The sequence below is a fragment of the Herpailurus yagouaroundi genome, unplaced genomic scaffold (assembly GCF_014898765.1).
Source record: "Herpailurus yagouaroundi ecotype Mexico unplaced genomic scaffold, PumYag 203, whole genome shotgun sequence".
Taxonomy (NCBI): domain Eukaryota; kingdom Metazoa; phylum Chordata; class Mammalia; order Carnivora; family Felidae; genus Herpailurus; species Herpailurus yagouaroundi.
Window position 1 is genome coordinate 4,606,941 of NW_024412434.1, and position 20,304 is coordinate 4,627,244.

General features: G+C 33.7%; 1 protein-coding gene across 4 annotated transcripts in view; it reads right to left on the reverse strand.

Annotated features, from left to right (window-relative positions):
* The window catches only part of LOC121014633 (coiled-coil domain-containing protein 7), a 246,903-nt gene extending 232,009 nt beyond the window's left edge, over positions 1-14,894 (reverse strand). For all 4 annotated transcript variants that reach the window (XR_005783321.1, XR_005783320.1, XM_040451030.1 and 1 more), the window contains exons 1-4: positions 14,818-14,894; positions 14,068-14,157; positions 6,268-6,353; positions 2,572-2,626 (exon numbers count right to left, since the gene is read on the reverse strand). Coding sequence is in view for 2 of the 4 variants with exons in the window: in XM_040451030.1 (XP_040306964.1) it covers positions 2,572-2,626; positions 6,268-6,353; positions 14,068-14,157; positions 14,818-14,844 (258 nt within the window). In the remaining 2 variants the exon portion in view is untranslated. The remainder of the gene's footprint in view (positions 1-2,571; positions 2,627-6,267; positions 6,354-14,067; positions 14,158-14,817) is intronic.
* Positions 14,895-20,304: the final 5,410 nt, after the last annotated feature.

The following is a 20,304-nucleotide window of genomic DNA, read 5'->3' on the forward strand; positions in this document are numbered from 1 at the left end:
CCCCTCCCCCGTTCATGCTCTGTCTCTCTCTGTCCCAAAAATAAATAAAACGTTGAAAAAAAAATTAAAAAAAAAAAACTAAAAGTTTTATATGACTTGTAAAACACTTTAAAAGCTTTATAATTACTTGAACAGATGGATAATAATACCAACTGATTCTATTATCCATGCTGCCTGAGGAAGCAAAACCAAATGTATTTTCACTAACTGCAAATGCCAAGTAGGGTTCAGAGAGCCATATTTGCAGTTCAGATTTCACTACTAATTTATTCTCTAACCCCAAGTTAGTCACTTTTTAGCTTCTATTGATCTCTGTAAAATGGCCTAGATCAGTGATAGTACAGAAAGGCATTTTGGAGAAAGAAGATAAATTCCTTTAAAATTCTCATTAAATCCATAGACCTTATCCAGAAAAAAAAATACACTTACATAGAAAATTTTGACCTTAAATTCAGAAAAGAATAATTTTAAATGGCATTAGCTGCTACAGACTAAATGTTTGTGTCCCCCCGCAAAATTCATGTGTTATAACCTAATCTCCAATGTGATGGCATTTGGAAGTAGGGCCTTTTGGGAAGTGATTAGGGCATGAAGGTAATACCCTCATGAATGGTTTAGTGGCCTTATAAAAGAAGCTCCAGACACCTCCCTTGCCCTTTCTGCCATGTGAAGACACAGCAAGAAAATGGCCTTCTATGAACCAGGAATTGGGCTCTCACCAGACAACAAGTCTGCTGGTGCTTTGATCTTAGACTTCCCAGCCTCCAGAACTGTGTGAAATAAATGTTTGTTATTTAAGTCACCCATTCTTTGTTATAGAAGCCTAGAATGGTCTGAATTTTTGTGTCTCGCTTCCCTCCTCCCCCAACCTGCAAATTCACATGTTGAAATCCTAATGCCCAATGTGCTGGTATTAGGATGGGGGCCCTCATGAATGAGATTAATGTCCATACAAAGGAGGACTGAGAGAATGCCTTTGCCTTTCCTGTCATATGAGAAAGAACATGAAGTCTGCAACCCAGAAGAGAGCCCTCACCCCACCATGTTGACACCCTGATCTTGAACTTCCAGACCCAAGAACTGAGAAACAAATTTCTGTTTTTTATAAACTACCCATTCCCTGATATTTTGTTAAAGCAGTCCAAATGGAATAAAACACAACCCAAATGAACTAAAACACTAACTTAAAAACTTCAAATATTAACTATATAATGGGATTATAATAATTTTAAATACACAAATAAATATACTGTTAAATATACTGTTCCGTATAAAATAAAATGTTAAGTATCGTAGGCAGAATTCTAATATGGCCAGCATGATCTCCATACTTGTGGTTATGCTCTGAATAATCCACTCCTTTTGACTATGGGTGGGACCTGTGACTTGTTTCTAGCCAATAGAATATAGCAAAGTGATGAGATACCACTCCTTTTATTAGACTGCATTATATAGCTAACATGACAAGATATCATTCTCATGATCATGTTACATTATATAAGACTGTCAGCAAAATAGAGAAACCGGCCTTGAGGAAAAAGCAAGCTGCTGTGATGTCAACTGCCTATGGAAAGGTCTCATGGCTGAGTGCCTCAGTCCTAGGAAGGAAATGAAGTTTGCCACATCCAGTTGAGCTTGGAAGAGTAACTCAACTTACAGAATAGAATAGACCCTAGCCATTACCTTGATTGCAGTTTAGTGAGACCTTGAGCATAAGACACAGCTAAGCCTGCTCAGCCTCCTAACCCATTCAAACTGTGAGATAATACAAGTTATTTTAATAACTGAAAAATTTATGGTAACTTGTTATGCAGGAATAGAAAACAAATACCATAAAGTTGAACATTTTATATTCAACATCTCAAGTGGCTCTCTCATTTTCTTCCCAAATTTATGTTACTTGATTCTTGAACTATTCACATACACTTGTGGGACACAACTCCAGCCACTCACTAAAATGAGTGGTGTGATCCTCTGACAGTTATTATAAAAAATAAAAAAAAAGTGAACTTGTAGCAAAAAAAAAAAAAAAAAAAAAGTATTCCAAAGCCAAGATGAAATAAAGGTTACTTACCTTTCATTCGATCACATAAAAAAGAGTGGACTCTATAAGTCACAATTACTGAAGAGCTTTTTCTTATTTGATTCTTACACCTCATATGCCTTTTTAAGATAAATAGATACCGTTTGACCCATTTTAGTAATCAAAAATATAAAGCTCAAGTAGGTTAAATGAACTTCCATTGTCACAGAACTAGTAAATCACTGTTATGACTCTCAAGATGACCTTTCCTCCATGATATTGTCTATAATTGAATAAACCATGGTAATTTTCATAACCTTGACTTGACAGTAAACATGCTTGGATTTACCATTTTATTTTCAGAAAAAAACTTACTGAGAAACTCAACCAACAAGAAATATCTTAGAAATAACGTTAATACAAACATACACACAAATGTACACACAAACACATATATCCCCATGTTCACATACATACTAATGTTATTACATATATAATTATCAGAGTGACTATTAATTAAATTTAGATGCATAGAGTATGTGTGTTACCTGAACTTGAAGCAAATCTTCTTTTACTTTAAGCTCTTTTACTAGAAACTTCTTCCTGTTATTAAAAAAGGTTTTTAAATTTATCATAATATTTTAAATTGCATGACTACTTTGCTTTCTTATTAGTACTTAAACCATTTTTAAAGAAATAAAATTTCTCAAAACAATCATATTTTTAAGAGACATAAAATCCATATAAGTGATAAATAATTGAATAACATTTCTCAAGCTAACTTCTCATTGGTATGATTAAAATATGCAAGGGAGATGAGGAAAGGATTGTCAAAGTACACTGGTTATTTTTTTCCCCTCTGGTCATCTTTTCTTAAGTTTTTATTTAAAGTCCAGTTAGTTGGGGCACCTGGGTGGCTCAGTCGGTTAAGCAGCTGACTTCAGGTCAACAGGATCTCACAGTTAGTGGGTCCGAGCCCCGCATGGGACTCTCCTGACAGCTCAGGCCCTGGAGCTTGCTTTGGGTTCTATGTTTCTCTCTCTCCCTCCCCCTCCCCTGCTTACATTCTGTCTCTCTCTCTCACATATAAATTAACATTAAAATTTTTTTTAATACATAAAGTCCAGTTAGTTAACATAGAGTTATATTAGTTTCAGATGTACAATACAGTGATTCAATACTTCCATATAACACCCAGTGCTCATCACAAATGTACTCCTTAATCCCCATCGCTTATTTAACCCATCCCCCCACCCACCTCCCCTCTGGTAACCACCAGTTTGTTCTCGATAGTTAAGAGTCTGTTTCTTGCTTTGCCAACAACACAAGAAACAACACATGTTGGCAAGGATGTGGAGAAAGGGGAACCCTCTTGCACTGTTGATGGGAATGCATACTGGTACAGCCATTCTGGAAAACAGTATAATGGTCCCTCAAAAAGTTAAAAATAGAACTACCCTATGATCTAGCGATGGCATTACTAGGTATTTACAATGAGAGTACAGAAATACTAATCCAAAGGGATACATGGATTATCTACAATAGCTAAATTATAGAAACATCCCGAGTGTCCATCAACTGATGAGTGGATAAAGATGATGTGATACCCCACCACCACCACATACACACATACACACACACTGGAATAATACCCAGCCATTAAAAAGAATGAAATCTTTGGGAATACAAGCTGGTGCAGCCACTCTAGAAAATAATATGGACGTTCCTCAAAAAATTGAAAATAGAACTACCCTACAACCCAGCAATTGCACTACTAGGTATTTATCCAGGGGATACCGGTATGCTGTTATAGAAGGGACACATGCACCCCAATGATTATAGCATCACTATCAACAATAGCCAAAGTATGGAAAGAGCCCAAATGTCCATCGATGGATGAATGGATAAAGAAGATGTGGTGTGTGTGTGTGTGTGTGTGTGTGTGTGTGTGTGTGTGTGTGTATAAAATGGAGTATTACTCAGCAACCAAAAAGAATGAAATCTTGCCATTTGCAACTATGTGGATGGAACTGGAGGATATTATGCTAAGTGAAGTTAGTCAGAGAAGGACAAAAATCATACGACTTCACTCATATGAGGACTTTAAGAGACAAAATAGATGAACATAAGGGAAGGGAAACAAAAATAATATAAAAACAGGGAGGGGGGCAAAGCATAAGAGACTTATAAATATGCAGAACAAACAGAAGGATACTAGAGGGGGTGTGGGAGGAGCGTTGGGCATTAAGGTAAGGAGCATTAAAGAATCTACTCCTGAAATCATTATTACACTATATGCTAACTAATTTGGATGTAAAGTTTAAAAAATAATATTAAGTATTAGGTTAAAAAAAAACCTGATAGTGGCACCAGGAGATAACCAGAAAACTAGAGGATCAAACATCTCAGAGGAATACAGCAGAGAGAGAGCTCAATCTATAACATGACACCTGTTTTCAATGCCATGATATTAGACAAGTACCTGTACATTTAGATGCAATCAAGGAAGGATGGAGGTAGGGCTGGGGAAATCTTAAATTGATGGGATTTAATTTAGAAACAACCAGGAAAATCTTGAAACATATCCATTTCAAATCTTGTAATGTCTAATTCTATGGAATTAGCTAGATTAGATTTTTTGGAGGTTACAAATAGAAACAAAGAGGTTATAATTTTGTATTCATGAGTCAGAGGATTGGAAATGCTATATCTTTGTTCCCACAACTTTTTCTAAATAGACTCAACATGTTGATTTTCCACAAGAAGTTAGCTTTAGGGGCTGGCTAGCCTGGACCATAACTGCAACCTGACAATTGCCTTTGGGAAATTATTTTTTTTAATGTTTATTTATTTTTGAGAGAGAGAGAGTGTGTGAGCAGGGGAGGGGATGAGAGAGAGAAGGAGACAAAGGATCCAAAGCAGGCTCTGTGCTGACAGCGGGGCTCAAATTCACAAAGTAGTTTGAGACCATGACTTGAGCTCAAGTTGATTGCCTAACCGACTGAGCCACCCAGGCACCCTGCCTTTTGGGAATTTAAACCGGACCTCAGAGTATCAAGAGGGGATTTTTCCTTTTTGATATGGAAAGTTAGTCATTAAAATCATGGCAATGTTCTATTGTTTAAGAAGATGAAAAAACTGATATTTTGGTAACTAATATATCCCAGCACCTACAGCAGTGCTTCCACAAAACAAGCTCTCAATAAATCTATGTTGAATAAATTAAAAAAAAAAAAAAAGGAATGAAATCTTGCCATTTGCAACAATGTGGGTGGAGCTTAGTATAATGCTAAGTGAACTAAGCCATTCAGAGAATGGCAAATACCATATGATTTTACTCATATGTGGAATTAAAGAAACAAAACAAATGAGCAAAAGAAAAAAAAAGAAAGAAAGTAGTCATCTTTTCCTCTTTGAGACAAAGGTCAAGGCTACTTATCCAATGAATTTCTTTTCAGAATTTATAGAACTCTATAAAGATTGAATTCACAGTTTCTTTTAAAATTATGTATTTATATTAGGGGTTTTTAAATGTTTATTTATTTTTGAGAGAGAAAGAGAGACAGAGCATGAGTGAGGGAGGGGCAGAGAGAGAGGGAGACACCAAATATGAAGCAGGCTCCAGGCTCTCAGTTATCAACACAGAATTCGATGCAGGGCTCAAACTCATGAACCGTGAGATCGTGACCTGAGCGGAAGTGGGACACTTAACCAACTGAGCCACCCAGGCACCCCGTATTAGGGTTTGACTAAAGCAAATTCAAAATGCAAAAAAAAAATTTATATTACTAAAGAGATATTCACTTAAAAAGGCCACTTTACAATAATCCACATGCATAAAAAATAGATGATTCCTTTCACAAAATAAGTATAATCAAAAAAAAAAAAAAAAAAAAAGAATAGCCCAGACTGAGGAGTTAATATACAAATCACAAATCACTAGCTAAACCATCAAGGAAATAATGTAAATCCTCTGTCCCTAAAATGATTTACAGATTTAATTCTGTTTACTTATTCCTGACTATTTGGTTCATTCTCCTAACCTACTTTTATTCTTTGTTCTTCCTTTCCCAGCCCTCTTCCTCCATCATATCCTGGTCTGCTTATAAAACTATGGTATTATGTAGTGTTACATTTTTTAGAAACCTGTTAAAAGTTATGTTTATATGATCTCAAATTGTTTGTATAAAATGAAAATGTAAATTAACAAGGAAAAAATATAAACATGTAGCTTTATATCTTACTCTTCTGTATCCTCAGATTTTCTTTTGTCTTTTTTCTTCTCCATTTTTATAGTTTTCTTTGTTCGATCATATGTAGACTTTGCTTTCTGTGTAATTTTATATAAGCCAGAAACAAACAGTTAATGAGACAATAATTAGAGGGAAGTAAAAGATAATATGCATTACTAAGATTTCCATTTTACTTTGAGAATCACTATACTATGTTTCAAGAAAAATTATCTAAAAAGAAGCACAACAAAATTAAGGATACAATCAGAATGCTTGTTATGGTACTCTACTGAATGTAAGTTGTATATAAGTTAATACATATCAAAAGAAGAAAATTCCCCTGACAAATTACAGCCAGGTCTTCTCTAATATATACATATCTTCCTGAAAATCATCTATGAAAACTCATGCACTAAAAACTGCAGGATATATGAGAGAAATGAGGTAAGGTGCCCAGCATGCAACAAACATTGTCAATGATACATTTTTTAAAAATAGAAACCTAATAAAAACAGTTCCATTTTACAAAGTTAGATGATTTGAGAAACACATAGTATGAGAAATATAGTTCTTCATTTTGAGAAAGACATGAGGTGTGTTTGTGGAAGTGATCATCGAATAGGTTGCAAATTGTTATCGTGTAGTTTGGGAAGAAGGATTATCTGAAATCACATAAAAAGTTGTAGTGACAGATGTGGACTGGTGTGGTACACTACAAACATGGTTAACGAATACAGTGTGCAGAGTCTGCTTTCTCCTTTTACCTAGTACTTTTAGCAGATGAATTTGTGCATAAACACATGTAAAATTCATATTATGTTCAAATTGTTTGTTAGAACAAATTTGCATTTCAAAACAAATATTACAGCAGAACCAACCACATATTTTAAAGTATTATTGAATGACTATGTAGTACTAGATTATTTTATACAAGAAAGTTGAGAAAAAAATTAACAATTAGATTACTGAAATTTGTAGATGAGCTTAATAATAGAGACCTATTAAGGCATTAGGTGTTTATTTCCTGTTTTATACAACTCCCAAAAGATACAACTTCACTATAGTGGCAAAGTTCTCACAAGTTAAACACAAAGTGTAATAATCCTCATAAAATATGAAAAAACCACTATAATAATGAATTGCAATGGAATTCTTAAGGTCTCCAGGTAACTTTCTAGTTTAAATATGAGTTTTGGGATGTATTTCTTATACAGAAAAATCTAATATACATTGGCCATCAAAAATACTTTAAAAATGAAAGGAAAAAAGACTAAAAGTAATGAACAGATCATCAGTTAGTTGTGAGAAAACTTCAAGTGGACAAATATACTTGTAATTTCAGTACATAATGGAGAGAAGAAGTGAGCAAAGAAAATAAATATTTGAAGAAACAATGGACAAATTTTACTTTCAAATTTGACAAAACTTTATGCTCACAAACCCACAAAAAATATAAGGAAAACTAGTTCTAAGACATATGATAATAAAATTATAAGCAATGATGAGGATAAAATCTTAAAAGCAGAGGAGGAAAGTAGATTCTATATAAAATAAAGTGGACAGCAGACTTTTTAGAAACAATGCAAGCCAGAAGATAAAAAAGAAACTCTTTAAAGTACTAGAAGAAAAGAACCAGCCAACCTAGAATTCTTTGTCCAGAGAAAATATGTTTTAAAACTGAATACAAAAAAAAAAAAGTTTTTTCAGAAATCAAAAAGTTGAATGAATGAATCAGCTGCAGACCTGAACAACAATAACAAAAATTATGAAGAATCCTTTAAGCACAAGAAAAATGACACTAGACAGAAATAAGGAAATATACAAATTAAAGACCAACATAAATGATAATTAAATGAGTAAATAAATATAAAGACTGTTTTCCTTATTATTTAAATCTCTTTAAAAGGTAATAGTTTACAGCTAAACTAATAACAATGTGTTGTGCAGCTTATACCATAGATAGTAAAATGTATGAAAATAGTGGTACTCAGGCTGGAAAAGGACAAAACACATTATCTTAAGGTTCTTAAGTACAGTCTTAAAGGTTCTTAAGTAAAGTTTTAAAACAAGACTGTAAACCCTTTACTATAAAGCAAGCAATTGAGCAGCAAATTAAAAAGTAATAAAGATTTTGTTACCTGGAAGTGTGGTGCTATTGTAACATATAACTAAAAATGTAGAAGTGGTTTCAGAATTGGGAAGTAGGCAGAGGCTGAAAGAATTTTATAGAGCATGAAAAAAATATTTAGCAAATTATGAAAAGAAGAAAAATATTTTAACCTGATAAACAATATTGAAAGAGAAAGAAAGAGCAGGCTGAATGACCATAGAAACAAGAATATTTCCTTTTAAAATCAGGAACAAATGAAAAATACCTACTCTCATCATGTCTATTCAATATCATTCTAGAGGTCTTTGCCAGTTTAGCCAGGCAAGAAAAAGAAACAGTATTACAATTGGAAAGCAAGAAAATTTAGGCTATTATTAGTCACATATACTTTGGATACAAAATTAAGTAAACAAAATTTATTACACTTCTCTAATGACAGTTTAAAAATATTTTTTAAAAGATAGCAATTAAAATAGCATAAAAATCTGAAACATTTATACTTTATACAGCAAGGCTGTCATTCAGAATAAAAGGAAAGGTAAAGATTTTCCAAGACAAGCAAAAACTAAAGGAGTTTTGTGAATGCTAAACCAGCTCTACATGAAATGTTAAAAGGGACTCTTTGAGTAGGAAAGAGAGACCAAAAGCAACAAAGACTAGAAAGGAACAGAGACAATCTATAGGAATACTGGCTTTACAGGTAATACAATGACACTAAATTCATACCTACCAATAATGACTGAATGCAAATGGACTAAATGCTCCAATCAAAAACATAAGGTATAAGAATGGATACAAAAATAATACCTATCAATATGCTGCTTACAAGAGACTCATTTTAGAACCAAAGACATTTCCAGATAGAAAGTGAGGGTACAGAGAACCATTTTTCTTGCTAATGGATTTCAAAAGAAAGGTGGAGTAGCCATACTTATATCAAACTCAATTTTAAACCAAAGACTGTAATAAGAGATGAAGAAGGGCACTACATTATAATAAAGGAGTCTATCCAACAAAAAGATATACCAATTTTAAATATTTATGCTCCCAACTTGAAATCAGCCAAGTATATTAGTAAAAAAACACTTAAAGAAACTCATTGATAATAATACAAGAATAGTAGGGGACTTTAACAGCACACCTACAACAATAGACAGATCATGTAAGCAGAATACCAACAAGGAAACAATGGCTTTGAATGGCATACTGGACAAGATAGACTTAAAAGATATATTCAGAGTATTTCATCCTAAAGCAGAAGAATACAAATTCTTTTAAAGTGTACACAGAACATTCTCCAGAATTGATCACATACTGGGTCACATGTCAGCCCTCAACCAGTAGAAAATTTTGAGATCCTACCATGGGTATCTTCAGACTGCACAATGCTATGAAACTTGATATCAACCACAGGAAAAATTTTGGAAAGACCACAAACACATGGAGGTTGAAGAACATTCTACTAAAGAATGAATGGGCTAACCAGGAAATTAAAGAAGAAATAGGGGTGCCAGGAGGCTCAGTCAGTTAAGCACCCAACTTCAGCTCAGGACATGATCTTATGGTTCATGAGTTTGAGCCCTACATCAGGCTCTCTGCTGTCAGTCAGCACAGAGCCCACTTCAAATATTCTGCCCCATCTCTCTCTGCCCCTCCCCTGCTCCAGCTCGCTCACTACCTCCCTATCTATCTCTCTCTCAAATAAAAAAATAAAACATTAAAGAAGAAATTAAAAAATGCATGGAAGCAATGGAAATGAAAACACAACAGTCCAAAACCTCCAGGATGCAGCAAAGGTGGTCATTAACAGGGGAGAATATAGCAATACAGCTCTTACCCAAAAAGCAAGAAAAGTCTCAAATACACAATCTAACCTTACACCTAAAGGAGCTGGAAAAAGAGCAGCAAATAAAGCCTAAAACAAACAGGAAAAGGTAAATAATAAAGATTAGAGCAGAAATAAATGAAATAGAAAATTAAAAAAAAAAACATTAGAACAGATCAACAAAACTGGGAGCTAGTTCTTTGAAAGAATTAACAAAATCAATAAATCCCTAGGCAGACTTATTAAAAAGTGAGAGAGAGAGAGAGGGAGGGGGGGAGAAAGGACCCAAATAAATAAAACCTCAAAAGAAAGAGACATCATGACCAAACACCACAGAAGTACAAACAATTAAAAGAGATTATGAAAAATTATATGCCAACAAATTAGGCAATCTGGAAGAAAATGGATAAAATTCCTAGAAACATATAAACTACCAAAACTGAAACAGGAAGAAATATAAAATTTGAAAAGACCCATAACAAGCAAAGAAATTGAATTAGTAATCAAAAATCTCCCAATGAACAAGAGTCCAGGGCCAGATGGCTTCCCAGGGGAATTCTATCAAACAGTTAAAGAGTTAATGCCTATTTTTCTCAAACTGTTCCAAAAAATAGAAACAGAAGGCAAACTTCCAAACTCATTATATTAGGCAGGCACTACCTTCATTCCAAAACCATGCAAAGACCCCACTGAAAAGGAGAATTACAGGCCAATATCCCTGCTGAACACAGATGCAAAAATCCTCAAAAAGATACTAGTAAATCAAATACAACAGCACATACAAAGCATCATTCACCATGATCAAGTGGGATTTATTCCAGGGCTGCAGGGCTGGTTCAATATTTGTAAATCACTCAACATGATACATCACATTAATAACAGAAAGGATAAGAACCATATAATCTTCTCAATAGATGCAGAAAAAGCATTTGACAAAATAAAGAATCTATTCTTGATAAAAGCCCTCAAGAAAGTAGGGATAGAAGGAACATACTTCAAGATCATAAAGGCCATATATGAAAGACCCACCACTAATATCATCTCAATGGGGAAAAACTGAGAGATTTCCCCCTAAGTTCAGTAACATGACAGGGATGTCCACTCTCAACACTGCTCAACATAGTACTGAATGTCCTCGCCTCATTTTCATAAAGAAGAAAAGACATCTGAATTGGCTAGGAAGAAGTCAAACTTCCACTCTTAGCAGATGACATGATACTCTATGCAGAAAACCTGAAAGACTCCACCAAAAAATTGCTAGAACTAATACATGAATTCAGCAAAGTTGCAGGATACAAAATCAATGTACAGAAATCGGTTGCATTTCTGTACACCAGTAATGAAGCAACAGAAACAGAAATCGAGAAATTGATCCCATTTACAATTGCACCAAAACCCATAAGATACCCATTAATAAACCTAAGCAAAGAAGCAAAAGATCTGTACTCTGAAAATTAAGGAACACTTGTGAAAGAAACTGAAGACACAAAGAAATGAAAAAATATTCCATGCTCATGCACTGGAAGAACAAACATTGTTAAAATGTCCATACTATCCAAAGCAATCTACACATTTAATGCAATCCCTATCAAAGTACCAACAACATTTTTCACAGTGCTAAAACAAACAATTCTAAAACTTGTATGGAACCGCAAAAGACCCCAACCATCCAAAGTAATGTTGCAAAGAGAAAAAAAAGAAAAGAAAGAAAGAAAAAACAAAGTGGGAGGCATCACAATTCCAGACTTAAAGCTGTACTACAAAGCTGTAATCATCAAGACATTATGGTACTGGCACAAAAACAGACACATAGATCAATGGAACAGAATAGAAAACCCACAATGGACCCACAACTGTATGGTCAACTAATCTCTGACAAAGCAGAAAAGAATAATCAATGGGAAAAAAGATAGTCTCTTCAGCAAATGGTGCTGTAAGAATGGACCACTTTCTAACACCATACACAAAAATAAATTGAAAATGGATGAAAGACTTAAATGTGAGACAGGAAACCATTAAAATCCTAGAGGAGAAAACAAATGGTGTTGGGAAAACTGGACAGTGACATGCAGAAGAATGAAACTGGATCACTTTCTTACACTATACACAAAAATTCAAAATGGATGAAAGATCTAAATATGAGAAAGGAAACAAAGTCTTGGAGGAGACACAAGCAGGAACCTCCTTGACCTCACCCGTAGCAAGGTCTTAGTACACACATCACCTGAGACAACAGAAACAAAAACAAAAATAAACTACTGGGCCTTCATCAAGATAAAAAGCTTCTGCACAGTGATGGAGACAATCAACAAAACTAAAAGGCAATTTACAGAATGGAACAAAATATTTGCAAATGATATACCTAATAAAGGCTTAGTAGCCAAAATGTATAAAGAACTTATAAAACTCAATAGCCAAAATAAATAATCCAGTTAAAATATGGGCAGAAGACATAGACATTTTCCAAAGAAGACATCCAGATGGCCAGCAGACACATGAAAAGATGCTCAACATCCCTCATCATCAGGGAAATACAAATCAAAATTACAATGAGGTACCACCTCATATCTGTCAGAATGGCTAAAGTTAACAACATAAGAAACAACAGGTGTTGGTGAGGATGCAGAGAAAGGAGAACCCTCTTGCATTGTTGGTGGGAATGCAAACTGGTGCAGCCACTCTGGAAAACAGCATGGAGGTTCCTCAAAAGTTAAAAATAAAACTACCCTATGATCCACTATTTACACTACTAGATATTTATCCAGAGAATACGAAAATAGGAATTCAAAGGGATACATGCACCTCTATCATCAACCAAGAGCCAAATTATGGAAAGAGCCCAAATGTCCACTGACTGATGAATGAATAAGGAAGATATGGGGTGTGTGTGTGTGTGTGTACATATATATATATATACGTATATATACATATACATATGCATACACATATATATACATATATATACACACACACACACCCCATATCTATATATAGCATATCTATATGTATATGTATATCTATATCTATATCTAGATAGATATAGATATAGATGATGATATAGATATAGATATAGATATAGATATAGATATAGATATAGATATATAGATATAGATATAGATGATGATATAGATATAGATATAGATATAGATAGATATATAGATATAGATATAGATATAGATATATAGATATAGATATAGATATATACAGTGCAATATTACTCAGCCATTAAAAAAGAATGAATTCTTGCCATTTGCAACAAGACAGTATTATGCTAAGCAAAATAAGTCAGTCAGAGAAAGAAAAATACCATAGGATTTCACTCATATGTGGAACTTAAGAAACAAAACAAAGGATCATGGGTTAAAACAGAGAGAGGAAAACTAAGAAACAGACTCTTAACTATAAAGAACAAATTGATGGTTACCAAAGAGGAGGTGCGTACAGGACAAGTTAAATAGGTGATGAGGACTGAGCGCACTTGTGATCAGCACCAGGTGTTGCATGTAAGGGTTAAATCACTAAATTGTACAGCTTAACTAATATACTTTATGTTAAATAACTAGAATTTTTAAAAACCTTTAAAAAATAAAATATATTTGAAAAATCTAATTTGTTGATATTTTAATAAATAAATATTTGGCCTAGAAATGTCTTGTGGAATGTTTAAATTTTATGTCTGTTTTTCATAGTATCTGGTTTTAATAGCTAATATGGTAATTTAGAAAATAGCATTATTTTACTTTCACAGCATAGCTATTATCTATAATTAATATCAAAAATGTGTTATAAAACATTTAAATATATCTTTGACGTCTGCCCTACAATAATAAGGCTTTTTAGGTATTCTTCCATTTTCAGACACTAAAATTGAACTAACCTCTGTAGTCTTCAACTTTTGTAGTTCATTTTCCAGCACCAATTTCTCCTCTAATAACACTTGGAAATTACTTTGCATTTCTTTGTATTTCTAAAAACAAAGAATATAATTTTAGTAATAATGAAAATCATACAGGGGCACCTGGGTGGCTCAGTAGGTTGAGTGCCAGACTTCAGCTCAGGTCATGATCTCACTGTTCCTGAGTTCAAGCCCCATGTTGGACTCTGTGCTGACAATGCAGAGCCTGCTTTGGACTCTCTGTCTCTCTCTCTCTCTCCAAATGACAATGACTCTCTCTCTCTCTCCCCCTCCCTCTCAAAAATAAATAAATATTTTTTAAAAAGAAAATCATATGTTTCATCACAGAGAAGCTATTTGGGCACTTAATTATTAAAGTAAGAAAGTCTCCATGAACTCATGAAATAATGAACCATTGATATTAATCTGCCTAATGAACTACAATTGGGGCTGAAAGAGGCAAAGGAGCTAGAAGTAACAATAAATGGAAATGTAGAAGAACATGGGGTATTATAGTTCAATATTTTAGAAGTGAAGTGTTTTTGAGTGACAATAAAGTCTAGTAAAATAAAAAAAGACAAAGCTTTCAAGCTCACATATACATAGAAATTTCTTGAATAAACTTAGGAAGCACTAAACCTTTATTGAAGATTATGCATCCTGACAATTTCTAGACTCTACTAATATTTTCACAGGCAGAGTGCAATTTCAAACTGAGAGTGCTATACTTACATCCTCTAACAAACCTTGATCATTCATAGCTCTGAAAAACAAACCAAAAATATCTGTAATGTATTATCATTTTATATTCATATTTTTATTTCTGTAACATACTTATATATTTTCTTTGAAAAAATTTAAAATAATGTAAATAATGTTAGAATACACTTTGACCATTATTCCAAAAATCCAGTGCTCTCTCTAGAGATATTATTAGATTGCTGTGTATCTTTTCAGAACCTGTTCAATACATTTATATAATACTACATATATCTATTTGATTCTATAATTTTTGTTAGTAGGTTGGGTGACTGCCTTGTTTTCTTTTTCATGTAAATTACAGTAATGTATATATTGTCCTAAACTTATTATTTTCACTTCACACAATGTCTGAGATCCATTTATATTGGTAAACATAGATGTATCTCACTCCTTCTAAGTACCACTTCTTATTCCATAGCAGGATTTAGCAAACTTTTTCTATAAAGAGCCAGATAGTAAATATTTTAGACTTTACAGGCCAGATGAACTGTCACCACTTCCCAACTCTGCAAAACCAGGCATAAATGATAGGTAAATGAAAGGACTTGGCTAGATTTGACTCATGGGCTGAAGTTTGCCAAAAACTGTTCCAAGGTATGGGTAAACTATAGATTTTTATTTTGGACAAATGAGTTACTTATTATAATCCAAATTTTTTAAAGCTTTAAGATATAATTAACATAACATACAATTCACTCATTTAAAGTATACAACTCAATGGTTTTTCATATATTCACCAAGTTGAGCAACTATTACCACTATTTAATTTTAGAACATTTTGATTACCTCAAAAAGAAACCCTGTACCAATTAGCAGTCACTCCCTATTCTTCCCAACACTGTCCCCAAACCTGGCAGGCATTAATCTAATTTCCTATATCTATAGATTTGTCTATTCTGGATATTTCATACAAATAAAATTATATGTGGTCTTTTGAAACTGGTTTATTACACTTACTGTACTGTTTTCAAGATTCATCCATGTTGTAGCATATATCAGTACTATGTTCCTTGGTATTGCCAAATATCATTCCATTGTACACATTTGATTTATCCATAATCCATATAGGCATTTAGATTATTTCCACTTTGGGGCTATTATGAATAATGCTACTATGAACATCCATGTACAAGTTTTTGCTTGTACATATGTTTTCCATCTCTCAGGTATAAACCTAGGAACAGAATTGCTGGGTCATATATTGACATTGTATTTAACATTTTAAGGAACTGACAAACTGGTTTCCATAGCAGACACACCACTTCAATTCCCACCAGCAACGTATAAGGGTCCCAATTTCTCTAAATCCTTGCCAACAATTGTTATTGTCATCTTTTTTTATTACAGCCATCCTAATCAATGTGAAGTGGTATATCATTGTAATTTTTATTTGAAATTCCCTAAAGGCTAATGATGTTCAGCATCACTTCATGTGCTTATCAGCCATTAGTATATCTTGCTTCATAAAATGTCTTTTCAGATTATTTGTCCATTTTTAAATTGTGTTATTTATCTTCTTATTATGCAGGTATAAGAATTCTTTATATACTCTGGATACAAGTTCCTTATCAAATATATGATTTGCGAATAGTTTTCACATTCTAGGTGTTGTCTTTTCATATGCTTAATGTATCATTTGCAGTACAAAGGTTTTTAATTTTATGAAAGTCAACTTACCTATTTTCTTCTCTTTTTTTGGTTGTACTTTTGGTGTCCTATTTAAAAAACCATTACATTACTCAACGTCACAAAGATTTATTCCTGTGTTTCTTCTAAAAGGCTCTTTTGCATATAGATATCCAGTTGCCCAAGAACCAATTATTAAAAAGACTATCCTTTCCACAAATGATATATCCAATAAAGGATTAATATTCAAAACATATAAAGAACTTACACAGGTCAACACCAAAAAATATATAATCTGATTTTAAAATGGGCAAAGTACATGAACGACATTTTTCCAAAGACATAAGCATAGAAAACTGACACATGAAAAGATGTTCAACATCACTAATCATCAGGGAAATGGAAATCAAAACCACGATTAGATATCACCTCACATCTGTTAGAATGGCTAAAATCGAAACCACAAGAAATAACAAGTGCTGATGAGGATGTAGAGAAAAAAAAAACCCTTGTGTACTTTTGGTGGAATGCAAGCTGATGTAGCCACTGTGGAAAACAGTATGGAGATTCCTCAAAAAATTAAAAATAGAGCTATCTTACAATCCAGTAATTACACTACTGGGTATTTAACCAAAGAATACACAAATACTAATTTGAACAGTAGATGCACCCCTATATTTATTGCAGCATTATTTACAATAGCCAAACTATGAAAGTAGCAAAGTCTCTATCAATAGATAAATTGATAAAGAAGACATTTGTATATGTACATATACACACATACAGTGGATTATTCAGCCATATAAAGAATGAAATTCTGCCATTTGCAACAACATGGATCTAGAAGGTACAGTGTTAAGTGAAAGTCAAAGACAGATACCATATGATTTTACTCATGTGGAATTTAAGAAACAAAATAAATAAACAAAGGGAAAAAAGAGAAAGAAACAAACCAAGAAACAAACCCCTAAATATAGAGAATAAACTGGTGGTTACCAGAGAGGAGGTGGGTGGGTAAATGGCTGAAATAAAGGGGATTAAGAGTCCCCGAGTAATGTATAGAATTACTGAATCATTATATTGTACACCTGAAACTAATATAACACTGTATTTTTATTATACTTGAATAAAAAAATAAAATTAAAATATTTTTAAAAGACTATTAAAGGGGCACCTGGGTGGCGCAGTCGGTTAAGCGTCCGACTTCAGCCAGGTCACGATCTCACGGTCCGTGAGTTCGAGCCCCGCGTCAGGCTCTGGGCTGATGGCTCGGAGCCTGGAGCCTGTTTCTGATTCTGTGTCTCCCTCTCTCTCTGCCCCTCCCCCGTTCATGCTCTGTCTCTCTCTGTCCCAAAAATAAATAAACGTTGAAAAAAAAAATTTTTAAAGACTATTAAAAAATTAATTGACCATAAATGTAAGGGTTTATTTCTGGACATTCAAGTTTATTCCATTGATGTATGTAGGTATAACTTTATGCCAGTACCACATTGTCTTGATTACTACAGCCCTGTATTAAGTTTTAAAATTAGTTAAATGTGAATCCTTCAACTTTGTTCTTCTTAAGATTTATTTGGTTCTTCTGGATTCCTTGTATTTCCACATGAATTTTAGGATCAGCTTGTCAGTTCATGCAATAAGAAAGCTGGCATTTTGAAAGAGATTGCATTGAATCTCTAGATCAGTTTGGGGAACACTGCCATTTTAAGATTATTAAGTCTAACAGTCCATGAAAATGGAATGTCTATCCATTTAACTAGGTCTTCTTTAAGTTCTTTCAATGATGTTTTGTAGTTTTCAGTGCACAAGTCTTACACTTCTTTTGTTAAATTCAGTCTTGTTGTCTTTGGTGGTATTTTAAATGGATTTTTTTTTTAATTTCACTTTTGGAATGTTCATCTTAGTGTATTAGATTGATTCCTGGGGCTGCTGTAACAAAGTATCACAATCTGGGTAACTTAAAACTACAAATATTTTATGCTCTCACAGTTCTGGAGACTACAAATCTAAAATTCAGTTCTTAGGGCCATGCTCCTTCTAGAACCTCTAGAGGAGAATCCTTGTTTGCCTCTTTCAGCTCCTAGTAGTGCCTGGTATTCTCCAGACCGTAGTAGCACAAATCCAATCTCTGCCTCCGTAACTTCTTCCCTCTTTCTATACTGTCTTCTCCAATTATTACAAGGATACCAGTCATATTGGATTAAGGGCCCATCCTACCCCAGTATGACTTCATCTTAACTAATTATGTCTACAATGACCCTATTTAAAAATAAGTTCAGGGGCACCCTGGTGGCTCAGTCAGTTGAGCGTCCTACTCTTGGTTTCAGCTCAGGTCATGATCTCACAGTTGGTGAGTTTCAACTCCACGTCAGGTTCTGTGCTGATAGTGTGGAGCCTGCTTGGGATTCTCTCTCTCCCTCTCTCTGACCCTCCCCTGCTAACTCTCTCTGTCTCTCTCTCAAAACTAAATAAACTTTAAAAATTAATTAATTAGTTAATTAATTAAATCAATATGAGGTGCTGGGAGTTAGAGCTTCAACATAATTTTGGCGGGGGGAGCAATTCAACCCATAACAGTTAGTATATAGATATACAATTGATTTTTATTTATGAATCTGGTGTAATGCAAAAGATGAATTCATTTGTTTTTTCAAATCGTTTTTAGCAGATCCCTTAAGATTTTCTATACACAAGATCATGACATCTACAAAAAGTAGTTTTACTTCTTCCTTCCCGATATGAACATCTTTCACTCCTTGTCTTCTCTAATTGCCCTGGATAGAACTTGTACTACAATGATGAATAGATGTGGTGAGATGTCCTGTCTTGTTCCTGATCTTAGAATTTATTAAGTTCTTCACCATTAAGTATAGTGTTAGCTATGGGTTTTGGTAGTAGTTAGCCTAGATCAGATTAAGGAAGCACTCTTCTGTTCCTAGTTTGTGAAGTATTCCTATCATGAAATGCTTGGATTTTGTCAAATGCTTTTACTTTGTCTAGTAAGCTGATCATGTGATCTTTTTTCTCCTTCATTCAATCAGTATTCGGTATTACGTTAATTGATATTTGCATTTAAAACCAACTTTACATTCCTGGGATAAATTCTACTCGCTTGTGGTGTGTAATCCATTTTATATAATACTGGATTCAATTTGCTAGTGTTTTGCTGAGAACTTTGGCATTCATATTCACAACATATTGGTCTACAGTTTTATTTTCTTGTGATAGTATTGTCTGATTTTGATGTTACAGTAATACTCTAGTAATTAGAATATAATAACATTCTTGTCTCACAAAATAAGTTAAGTGTTAACTCCTCTTCTACTTTTTGGAAAAGCTTGTGAAGGGATGGTATTAATTCTTCTTTAAATATTTGCTAGTATTCACCACTGAAGCCCTTTGGCTTGAGCATTTCTTGGTGGAAACTAAATTAAGTACTAATTACTTCTTTTCACTTGTTAAAGTTCCATTCAGATTTTCAAGTTCTCTTGAATCAATTTAGTTTGTGTCCTTCTAGAAATTTGTCCATATCATGTAAGTTATTTAATTTGTTGTCATACAGTTGTTTATATTCTCATATAATCCTTTTATCATAGATTATTGGGCCATACTCCTACTAACAAAAATTGGAATTCTATTTTTTTGCTATTGTCACAAGCATATGATAAGTTCCTTTTGTGTGTGTGTGTGTGTGTGTGTGTTTACAACAGTAGTAAAAAAATTTTTTTTTATTTATATATGAAATTTATTGTCAAATTGGTTTCCATACAACACCCAGTGCTCATCCCAAAAGGTGCCCTCCTCAATACCCATCACCCACCCTCTCCTCCC